The sequence below is a fragment of the Terrapene carolina genome, unplaced genomic scaffold (assembly GCF_002925995.2).
Source record: "Terrapene carolina triunguis isolate 2854851 unplaced genomic scaffold, T_m_triunguis-2.0 Scaffold16, whole genome shotgun sequence".
NCBI lineage: Eukaryota > Metazoa > Chordata > Testudines > Emydidae > Terrapene > Terrapene triunguis.
This window is the reverse complement of record NW_020664367.1, coordinates 463989-476069: the sequence shown is the minus strand read 5'-3', so window position 1 is coordinate 476069 and position 12081 is coordinate 463989. Positions and strand designations below refer to the sequence as shown.

At 46.6% G+C, this 12081-nt stretch overlaps 1 protein-coding gene across 1 annotated transcript in view; it reads left to right on the top strand.

The window, feature by feature from the left end:
• FNDC3A (fibronectin type III domain containing 3A) overlaps nt 1-12081 on the top strand; it is a 190622-nt gene that overhangs the window by 149317 nt on the left and 29224 nt on the right. The window contains exons 18-20 of the mRNA XM_026649376.2: nt 9621-9739; nt 10984-11089; nt 11474-11649. Of these exons, the coding sequence (XP_026505161.1) occupies nt 9621-9739; nt 10984-11089; nt 11474-11649 (401 nt within the window). The remainder of the gene's footprint in view (nt 1-9620; nt 9740-10983; nt 11090-11473; nt 11650-12081) is intronic.

The following is a 12081-nucleotide window of genomic DNA, read 5'->3' as shown; positions in this document are numbered from 1 at the left end:
TGCAGAGCACTTTTGGAATAACAACTGTTTTTGCCCTTAGTTTATAGCTAGTTATGTGTAGTGTGGTTCAGGCTAAGACAGCGCTATGGTCCCAGTTCAGAAAAGCATCCCTATTATGGAAGGGTGCTGAAGCATGGCTTTTAAGTTCCATTGTAGTCAATTGCAAATGAACTGAAGTTCAGCAGTTTCTCTTTGGAGTCTGGTCCTGAAGTTTTTTTGCTGCAGGATGGCTACCTTTAAAAGTTCATTTGCAAATTTGACACCATCAGCTCAGGATTAAACAAAGACTGTGAATGGCTAGCCAACTACAAAAACAGTTTCTCCTCCCTTGGTGTTCACACCTCAACTGCTAGAAGAGGGCCTCATCCTCCCTGATTGAACTAACCTCATTATCTCTAGACTGATTCTTGCCTGCATATTTATACCTGCCCCTGGAAATTTCCACCACATGCGTCAGACGTGATGAAGTGGGTATTCACCCATGAAAGCTTATGCTCCAATACGTCTGTTAATCTATAAGGTGCCACAGGACTCTTTGTTGCTTTTTACAGATCCAGACTAACACGGCTATCCCTCTGATACTTGACACCATTTCTTTCAGTGTTTCTTCTGAACATTTCCTATAAAATAGTTGTATAATAGTTAGTAGTTCCCTTAGTATTAGTTCTAGTTTAGTCAGTCGCAGATGGGACTCAGCCTAGGGACGGGGCATGCCCCAGTCCCTAGGCTTTAAGCCCTGTGATCGTTGTAAGTGGCCTATGCCTATGCTCATCAGCGACCCACATGCTAGTTGTTTGAGATGTCTAGGCGAAGGACACATAAGCGACAAGTGTCACATCTATAAATCCTTCAAACCCTGAAGAAAAAGTGGGAGAGACATCCGTCTCAGGGCGCTCCTGATGGAGTCAGTGCTGACCCCGGCACTGGAGCAGAGGTCCGACTTGGCCCCGAGCACCACAGCATCGGTGTGGAGCGCCCCACGGCGCCGTCTTCGAGCCAGCACCGATCCCCCTCCCCAGCTCTGGCCAAGAAGCCGAAGAGAACCACAAGGGAAAGATTTCCCATTTCGCGTAAGGGAAAGGACAGGGCCGGAGAAGAGCCAAGACCCATGCTGGGCCGGCTCAACACCTCCATCAGGGAGTCGGGCCCCAGCTCAGGTTGAGCAGTCCATCTCATCCCGTACCATGCCTGTCACCCCAGACAGTGACAAGGGCCTCCGTTATCTAGATGTCCTGTTGACACCCGAGGCCCTGCAGGCAACAAAGGAGATCCTGAGGCCCACACTGGCTCCAGCGGTACCCCAGTCTAAGGGTAAACCCACTTTGAGACCTTACCATGTGTCCCCACCTCAGCAGTACTGTTCCCCACTGCGAGGAACGTTCTGCCAGTGCTCGCCCGCTCAGAGCCATCACACCTCGAAAGCAGGGAGGCAGGCTCAACAAAGCCCTCTTCGGTCTCCGGACCCTGGGCACCAACAGCGGGATTCGAGGCATGGCTTGCCGGTAACCTGGCGCAGACCTACCAAGGCTCATGCCCCCAGGCAAGAGCGGTGAGACCGGCCTTTTGTGTCTCCAAGGCTGCGGCACTGGTCACGCGAACCATCCTTTGAACATGGTCACCGACACCTGTTGCCAAGACTCGGATCCCCGCAATGAGGGAGATCCTCCTGACGACTGGCCAGCTCCAGCACCCAATCCCGTTCCATGTCCCAGTACCAGTCGAGCAGCGTGAGGTGTAGATGGACAGATTACTGATGCCTATCCGCCAAACACCGATGGTCCCCAAGTTCCCGCGCGAGGGACTCATCTCGGTTGGTCAGGTTTATGTCAAGGCGTAGCGGCCGGCAATGCACGGCGAAGGAATGTTGGTGCGTTCGATCATGGTCGCCTGGCAGCGACCACTCCACCTCCGACTCTGGAACTGAGCAGGAGTCCTTGACAGCGGGACAAGCCCCGGCACCAGCAGTACTGTCTACATCGTCAGCACCGCAACCGACCCCATGGCCCCAAGGCCAGTGGCCGGCAGCAGCCTGGTACCCCTGGAACCGTTGGGGGTTTCCCCAGCCCTCGCAGACAGTCAGGACGATGATGGGGGGCCTCAGATAGGCCATCAGCCTCAGCATCCCTCCCTCCACCAGGCAGGACCCCCCAGGCCCATGAAGAGACAGGGGAACAGCCTGCTGGACCACCAGGCAACGTGGTGGGGGGACATGTGGCTCCCACAGCACCAGCTTTGTCCTCATCGTCGCTGGACAAACCCATCACGGGTCCCTCTCATCCAGTTCCACAAGATGATGCTAAGGCTCATCAGGAGCTATTGAAGAGAGTTGCCTCCAACCTGGGGCTCCAGGCAGAAGAGCCATCGGACTCCCTATTTGACGTCCTCTGCTCCACCGCACCTGCTGGGGTGGCTTTGCCCCTACACGAACGGGTATCAAAAATTATTAATGCCCTGTGGCTAACCCCCTCCTCCCTGCCCCCCCATTTCAAAAAGGGCTGAACGTAAATACTTTGTGCCAGCTAAAGGCCACAAGTATCTCTACACCCATCCGGCCCCAAACTCTCTCACAGTTGAGGCTGTTAATCAAAGGGAGAGGCAGGGGCAACCCGGGCCCAAGCCCAAAAATAAAGACGCAAAGAGATTGGATCTGTTTGGGCGAAAAATTTATTCGTCTTCCAGCCTTCAATTGAGAGTGACCAACCACCAAGCCCTCCTCGGCCGTGACAATTACAACATGTGACAGGCCATGGCCAAGTTTGAGGTTTCGCTTCCTGAAGAGTCCAGAAAGGAATTCTGGGCAATCCTTGAGGAGGGCACGGCTGCATCCAAAGTGGCCCTCCAAGCAGCTTCAGATGCGGCAGACTCCGCGGCTCGCACCATGGCCTCTGCCATCTCCATGTGGCCAGCATCCTGGCTGCTCCTCTCTGGCCTGTTGACTGAGGCTCAGCAGTCTATGCGGGACCTCCCCTTCGATGGCCAGGCCCTGTTTGCGGAGCAGATGGACAGCAAGCTGCAAGGGTTAAAAGACTCCCACACTACCTTGAAAATTCTAGGACTGTACGTCCCTGGTCCAGTCCGTAAGCAGTTCAAACCGCAGCCATCTCAGGGCCAAGGGAGCCAACCCTGGCGGGAGCCATCCCACAAAAAGAGCAGCGGCTAGAGCAGTGGCTACAAATGCCACCCGAGCCACCTGCCTCCACCCAAGTGGGCTCGACACGTACTAAGCATGGGAGCAAGCGGGCATTTTGAGGGTGCACCCAAGGGCTACCTACCAGACTATACCCTGGATCTATCTTTCCCGCCTTTCTCCAACCGCCTTTCTTTTTTCCTCCCAGCATAGACCACCATAACGTTGGACCACTGGGTCCTCAATACAGTGGCGCAGGATTATACCCTCCAGTTTCTTTCTACCCCCCTCTCCCACCCTCCTTCCCCATCCCCCTTCAGGGATGCCTCTCACAAGAGTCTTCTCGTGCAGGAGGTAGAAGGGTTGCTGCAGCTGGGTGCGGTGGAAGAGGTTCCTCACACGTACAGGAACAAGGGGTTCTATTCCCGGTACTTCTTAATCCCAAAGGCCAAGAGTGGTCTACGGCCCATCCCGGACCTGTGAGACCTCAACAAATACCTAAAGAAATTGAAGTTCCGCATGGTCTCCCTGGCCTCCACCATCCCCTCCCTGGATCCAGGAGACTGGTATGCCCTCCTCAACTTGAAGGACGCATACTTTCATATAAAAAGCAACAGAGGGTCCTGTGGCACCTTTAAGACTAACAAAAGTATTGGGAGCATAAGCTTTCGTGGGTAAGAACCTCACTTCTTCAGATGCAGGTGCCACAGTACCCTCTGTTGCTTTTTACAGTTTCAGACTAACACGGCTACCCCTCTGATACTTTCATATAGCGATCTTAGAGGAGAGGAAAGTGATCAGGAACAGTCAGCATGGATTCACCAAGGGCAAGTCATGCCAGACTAACCTAATTGCCTTCTATGATGAGATAACTGGCTCTGCAGATGAGGGGAAAGCAGTGAACGTGTTATTCCTTGACTTTAGCAAAGCTTTTGATACGGTCTCCCACAGTATTCTTGCCGGCAAGTTAAAGAAGTATGGGCTGGATGAATGGACTATAAGGTGGATAGAAAGCTGGCTAGATCGTCGGGCTCAACAGGTAGTGATCAACGGCTCCATGTCTAATTGGCAGCCGGTTTCAAGTGGAGTGCCCCAGGTGACGGTCCTGGGGCCGATTTTGTTCAATATCTTCATTAATGATCTGGAGGATGGTGTGGACTGCACTCTCAGCAAGTTTGCAGATGACACTAAACTGGGAAGAGTGGTAGATACGCTGGAGGGTAGGGATAGGATACAGAGGGACCTAGACAAATTAGAGGATTGGGCCAAAAGAAATCTGATGAGGTTCAACAAGGACAAGTGCAGAGCCCCGCACTTAGGACGGAAGAATCCCATGCACTGCTACAGACTGGGGACCGAATGGCTAGGCAGCAGTTCTGCAGAAAAGGACCTAGGGGTTACAATGGACGAGAAGCTGGATATGAGTCGACAGTGTGCCCTTGTTGCCAAGAAGGCTAACGGCATTTTGAGCTGTATAAGTAGGGGCATGGCCAGCAGATCGAGGGACGTGATCATTCCCCTCTATTTGACATTGGTGAGGCCTCATCTGGAGTACTGTGTCCAGTTTTGGGCCCCACACTACAAGAAGGATGTGGAAAAATTGGAAAGAGTCCAGCGGAGGGCAACAAAAATTATTAGGGGGCTGGAGCACATGACTTACGAGGAGAGGCTGAGGGAACTAGGATTATTTAGTCTACAGAAGAGAAGAACGAGGGGGGATTTGATAGCTGCTTTCAACTACCTGAAAGGGGGTTCCAAAGAGGATGGATCTAGACTGTTCTCAGTGGTACCAGATGACAGAACAAAGAGTAATGGTCTCAAGTTGCAGTGGGGGAGGTTTAGGTTGGATATTAGGAAAAACTTTTTCATTAGGAAAGTGGTAAAGCACTCAAATGGGTTAGCTAGGGCGGTGGTGGAATCTCCTTCCTTAGAGGTTTTCAGGTCAGGCTTGACAAAGCCCTAGCTGGGATGATTTAGTTGGGGATTGGTCCTACTTTGAGGAGGGGTTTGGACTAGATGACCTCCTTAGGTCCCTTCCAACCCTGATATTCTATGATTCTAAGGACACAGGCACTTCCTACGCTTCACGGTGGGATTGGACCACTACCAGTTTGCGGTACTCCCTGTTGGCCTAGCGACAGCACGGAGGGAGTTTACCAAGTGCACGTCGGTAGTAGCGGCTTACCTCAGATGTCAGTGTATCCATATCTACCCCTATCTCAACGACTGGCTGGTCAAAGATCGATCCAGGTCCCAAGTCCAAAGAGATGTCATGGTGTTGCAGGGCACGTGCTGATTCCTGGACCTGTTGGTAAACAACAAAAAGTCAACGTTAGTTCCAGTATAGAGGATAGAGTTCATTGGAGCGGTTCTCAACTCCACCTGCACCGGAGCGTTTCTACCACAGGAAAGGTTCTAAGTGTTGGTGGACCTCATTGCAGACATCTCCGCATTCCCCCTGACCATGGCCAGGGTTTGTCTGTGCCTGCTGGGACACATGGCAGTATGTACATATGTCGTCTGCCATGCCAGGCTCCGGATGCGGCCCTTACAGCCTGGCTGGCGACCGTCTATTTCCAGTCCAGAGATCACCTGGAAAAAGTCGTTACCATCCCACCAACGATACTTACCTCGCTGCAATGGTGGACTGACCCCAGGGCGGTCTTGGAAGGAGTTCCATTCGACAGCCCTTGTCACTCCATTGAGTTGATATTGGACGCCTCACACCTAGGCTGGGGAGCGCATCTCGGCGAACTCCAGACCCAGGGCATGTGGTCCCCGGAGGAGATGATGTTGCACATAAATGTCAAAGAGCTCAGAGCGGTACGTTTGGCCTGCGGAGTCTTTCTGCTGCACCTGGCAGAGAAGGTGGTGAGAGTGCTGACAGACAATACAGCCTCGATGTTCTACATCAACAGACAAGGGAGAGCATGCTCATCGGCTCTCTGTCAAGAGGCTCTCCGATTATGGGATTTCTGCATCGAGCACACGATCCACTTGAAGGCCTGTCGTCTCCCTGGTGTCAGGAACACGCTGGCAGATTGCCTCAGCAGATCCTTTTTCTCTCACCACGAGTGGTCACTCCATCCGGAGGTAGCCCAGACACTCTTCCAGAGGTGGGGAACTCCCCAAGTGGACCTGTTTGCCACGAGAATAACAGGAAAAGTCATTGCTTCTGTTCCCTACAGGGTCTGGGCAAGGACTTGCCTAGTGGGTGTCACCCAGGTGTAACCACATTTGAAATACAGATACATAGTCAATATTCACAACTTCAGATACAAAAATTATATATGTACACACATAGGATAATCATATTTAGCAAATCAGCTTTTCCAATGACACCTTACATGACCCATCTTGTACAAAATGCATCACAATTATGCCATAATCATATCATAATAATATCACTATGATGAATAGGGGGTGTAGTGTCACACTTGGAACTTGTGCTGCAGCGGAATTTCGGTGGTGTTTAAGAGACATCCCACTGTGTCAATGCGGGCATCCACAGCCCATGAAACACATTGTTGAGGACTCCAAAATGACTCAACTTTCTGGAGGTCTTCGTGCCTTGAACATCATTTATAAAATGTTGTGGCTTGACTCAACCGGATTGTGTACGCCAAATAGATAAGAAGTACCTTTGCCTGATATTTGTAAGACAGCAATGTGGAGGTCCATCCACACATTCACAAGATATTATGCCTTGGTCCAAGCCTCCATGACAGTGGTTCTACAAGCAGCCATACTACCTCCATTCTTGCACCCTCCTCTTCCTTCTCCTCCTCTATGAGTATTGCTTGTCAGTCACCCACAGTGGAATACACATAGGGACCAGCACTCAAAAAGAAAGGGCAGTTGTTTACCCTTTGTAACTAGAGTTCTTCGAGATGTGGGGTCCCTGGTCTGTATTCCACTACCTGCCCTCCTTCTCCTCTGCTTCGGATCATCTCTGATTCACGGTCAGAAGAGGAACTGGAGAAGCATCAGTCCGCACCACCCTTTATACCATCAGCAAGGACACAAGGAGACTGAGGTTGCAGGCACAGACCAACGGACAATACTTGCTAGAATTCCTGGTACTAGGTATATGGAGCACATGCGTACGCACAGTGGAATACAGATTGGGACCACACATCTCATAGACTTTAAGGCCAGAAAAGAACATCATGATAATCTAGTCTGACCTCCTGTGCATTGCAGGCCACAGAACCTCACCCACCCACTCCTGTAATAGACTGATAACCTCTGGGTAAGTTACTGAAGTACTCAAATCATGATTTAAAGACTTCAAGTTACAGAGAATCCACCATTTACACTAGTTTAAACCTGCAAGTGACCCATACCCCATGCTGCAGAGGAGGGCAAAAAAAAACCCAGGGGGGAAATCTGGCAATCTGCCCTGGGGGAAAATTCCTTCCTGACCCCAAATATGGCAAACAGTTAGAGCCTGAGCATGTGAACAAGACACACCAGCCAGGCACCTAGGAAAGAATTCTCTGTGGTAACTAAGAGCCCTCCTCATCTAGTGTCTCATCACCTGTCGCTGGAGGTATTTGCTGCTAGCAGTTGCAGATCAGTCACATGCCATTGTAGGCAGTCTCACATACCATCCCCTCCATAAACGTATCAAGCTCAGTCTTGAAGCCAGTTAGGTTTTTTGCCCCCACTGCTTCCCTTTGAAGGCTGTTCTAGAACTTCACTCCTCTGATGGTTAGAAACCTTTGTCTAATTTCAAGCCTAAACTTGTTGATGGTAGTTTATATCCATTTGTTCTTGTGTCCACATTGATGCTTAACTTAAATAACTCCATCTCCCTCCCTGGTATTTATCCCTCTGGTGTATTTATAGAGAGCAATCATATCTCTCTTCAGCCTTCTATTGGTTAGGCTAAACAAGCCAAGCTCTTTGGGTTTCCTCTCATAAGATAGGTTTTCCATTCCTTGGATCATCCTAGTAGCCCTTCTCTACACCTGTTCCAGTTTGAATTCATCTTTCTTAAACATGGGAGACCAGAATTGCACATGGTATTCCAGATAAGGTCTCACCAGTGCCTCATATAATAGTATAAACAATCCCCTGACCCTAGTAGAAATACCATACCCTGATGCATCATCCTAGGACTATATTAGCCTTTTTTCACAGCTATATCACATTAGCAGCTCATAGTCATCCTGTGATCAACCAATACACCCCAGGTCTGTCTCCTCCTCTGTCACTTCCAACTGATACGTCCCTAGCTTATAGCAAAAATTCTTGTTGTTAGTCCCTAAGTGCATGACCTTGCATTTTGCAATATTAAATTTCATCCCATTTCTGTTACTCCAGTTTTCAAGGTAATCCAGATCTTCTTGTATGATATTCTGGTCCTCCTCCATATTGGCAATACCTCCCAACTTTGGTGTCATCTGCAAATTTTATTAGCACCCTCCCACCTTTTGTGCCAAGGTCCATAAGAAAAATAAGATAGATCCCAAAACCAATCCCTGAGGAACTCCACTTAATAACCTCCCTCCAGCCTGACAGTTCAACTTTCAATATGACCTGTTGTAGTCTCACCTTTAACCAGTTCCTTCTCCACCTTTCAATTCTCATATTAATCCCCATCTTCTCCAATTTAATTAATAATTTCCCATGTGGAACTGTATCAAATGCCTTACTGAAATCCAGGTAGATTAGACCTACTGCATTTTCTTTGTCTAAAAAAGCAGTTATATTCTCAAAGAAGGAGATTAGGTTGGTCTGGCACAATTTACTTTTTGTAAAACAATGTTATATTTTATCGCAATTACCGTTTATCTCTATGTCCTTAACTACTTTCTCTTTCAAAATTTGTTCCAAGACCTTGCATACAATTGAGATTAAACTAACAGGCCTGTAGTTTCCCAGATGGCCTTTTTTCCCTTTCTTAAAAATAGGAACTATGTTAGCAATTCTCCAGTCATAGAGTACAAGCCCTGAGTTTACAGATTCATAAAAAATCTCAAAGAACTCCAGTTACAAAGGGTAGGTAACTTCCTTTTATCTCAGGTGCTGCAAGCCCCTTCCTACTGCTCAGGCATCAGGCTGGCTTTATCAGACTTTAATTTTAGGAAGTATAGACTTGCTGTGTAAAATGAATATATATGATTTAATTAAAGTATCTTTTCCATGGGCTCGTCTATTATTTTTCTTCCATCTATTTAGTTATAACATTATTACTAGACCAGCAAGCACATTTAAACTGCTTTATTAAATACAAATTATACATCTTAGTTAATGGGTATGCCAGATAAGGGAGATATTTCACTTCAGCAAATCTACACAAATTTGTCTAGGAAACTATCGTCATGAGATAATTAAATCATTTCCAGGAAATTCGAAGCAAACTTTGAATTTGTCTGACAAATGACACACACGTTTGCTTAGTGAAATTAGGATACGTGCTATGTCTGATACCGAAATGCTGAAAATTGCACCTTGGTTCATTGCACACTAATTCTTAACCTTTCAGGAAACAACTGGGACGTAATATACAGTGGAGCTGCTAGGGAACATTTGTGTGATCGACTACATCCAGGCTGCTCTTATCGCTTACGTGTATACTGTACTGGGGAAGGAGGGCAGAGTGCGGTAATATTGTCTGATATTTTATATATAAATGTGACACTTGTGGAAAACCTCTTTAGCTTTAAGAAAGTCTGATGGTCAAGCTAGGAACATTGAATGTTGTAGAATAATCATACAACCAATATGTAATACAGTATTTATAATTGGGGACTCAAGAAATTTTCAGAAAATTTTGCCCAAAGTTTAGAGTTTCTGCTCCCATTTCGTAGAGAAATAAAATGTGAACATTTCTCTGTACAAATGTTTTACTTAATCCAGCTGCTATTCAAATTTACAGAAAACATGACAATATAATTGCCCTACTTTTCTGATATGATTTATTGGAAATAATAAAACTTTCTTAAAGCAGTATCTGTTTAACTCAGCACAGCAATGTGAATATTCATTTCTCCAAGAGCCAAATCATCATTCTAGCACCCAGTCTAAATAGCTGGGCTGAATACATGTGAAGGTGGGGCACGGAATGAATGTTTCCTCAGGCCACAGAATAGTGCGCTGCAGTCACCTCTGATCCCTGTGCAACAGTGTGCATTGGCAGATTGGCACAACCTCTGATCCTCTAGCCTGCCCTTGCCTGAGCATATGCAGGGAACCCTTATGGAATGGAACGCCGTGCTACACAAGGGGTATGCTGTGCATTCCTGTGCACATCCCCAAATTGGAGGTGGATATTTACTGCATATTTAATTATAAAAAGCAGTGCAAAAGTGGACAATTCAACTTTGCTATCAAAAAAAGCATTGCTACTTTTTGGTTACAATTTTTACTTATCTTCTCTCTCAGGCCTTGTTTACAGCAAAACCTATACCGGGATAGTTAAAGTGGTACAACCTCTAGTATGGACACAGTTATATCCATATAAAAATGCTTATACTGATACAGCTTATTCCCCTATGGGATGGGGAATAAGCTATACTTGTGCAAGGCACCTTTATACTGGCATACCTGTATTTACACTAGGTTTGTACCAGTATAACTATATCAATAAAAAATCACATCCCTAATTGACATAGTTACAGCAGTGCAAAAATTGTATGCATTTCCTACTGTCCCTGGTTATTGATCTCTCTCTATAGATCTTCTCCTAAACTGGGATCTGATGGAAATATTTATCAATATGTTACCTCACTGATTTTTATGACATTTATTATATTTATTTGGAGTTCAAAGTATTCTCATTTTCTTTATGAAGTAAGGTCAAAATGCATCCAATTATATTACGGCTTTTGTCAATTTTTCCTTTACAGGCATCTGATTCTTTATTGGTGCAGACACCAGCAGTGCTTCCTGGTCCAGGCCAACCTCCCAGACTACAGGGTAGACCAAGAGCAAAAGAAATGCAGCTGAGATGGGGTAATTGTTATTGTGACTATCGTCTAAGGCCAAGTCTATGCTAGGAGTGCTTTACCAATGTCGGTATATCAGTATAGTATGCCAGCCGAGTTCTCCAAGTGTGGATGCAGCTATATCAACAAAGCTGTGTTTTGTACTAGTATAGTAAAACCACCCCCCACGAGTAAAACAAGCTGTAGAGGTAAAAGTACAGCTTTGCCAGTATAGCTGCATCTACACTAATGACTTCTGTCAGCACAACTGTGTCAGTCAGAGATCACAACTTTTCACACCCCTGACTGACATAGCAAAGCTGGCAGAAGTCTATAGTGTAGATATAGACTGAGAAATCAAAATGTGCTGATATATTTTTAAAACCATATAATCCTTTTCCCTGTTTTTTAGGACCACCTCAAGCAGATGGTGGATCACCTATTACCTGTTATGGTCTGGAAATGTCTTCTGTGGAAACAGATGAACACAGAGAGGTTTACCAAGGCTCTGATGTTGAATGCACCGTAAGCAACCTTCTTCCTGGAAAGACGTACAGCTTTAGGCTGCGAGCAGCTAACAAAGCTGGGGTAAGGAGGCAGTCTGAAATCAAATGAGTTACATAGAGTGCAATCTTTTTATGCATGTTGTTGTTTTCAAAAATTTTAGATATTAAGTTTTGTCATGCAAATTCTTAATGTAGATTTAATTGGTTCAGATGATTTACAGCGGCACTGTAGTACCCAACAGTTAAAGATCAATTTGAATAAACCTGGGTTGTTTGGATGAAGGAAAGAGAAAACATCTAATTACTACTTAAATCTAAATGATATGTTGATGATATAACATTTATTCAAAGCACTGTACAAACTTTAATAAATTATCATAACACCCCTGTGAAGTAAGTAGGTAAATGATTTTATATACACCTCTACCCCGATATAACGCGACCCGATATAACACGAATTCGGATATAACGCGGTAAAGTAGTGCTCCAGGGGGGCGGGGCTGCGCGCTCCGGC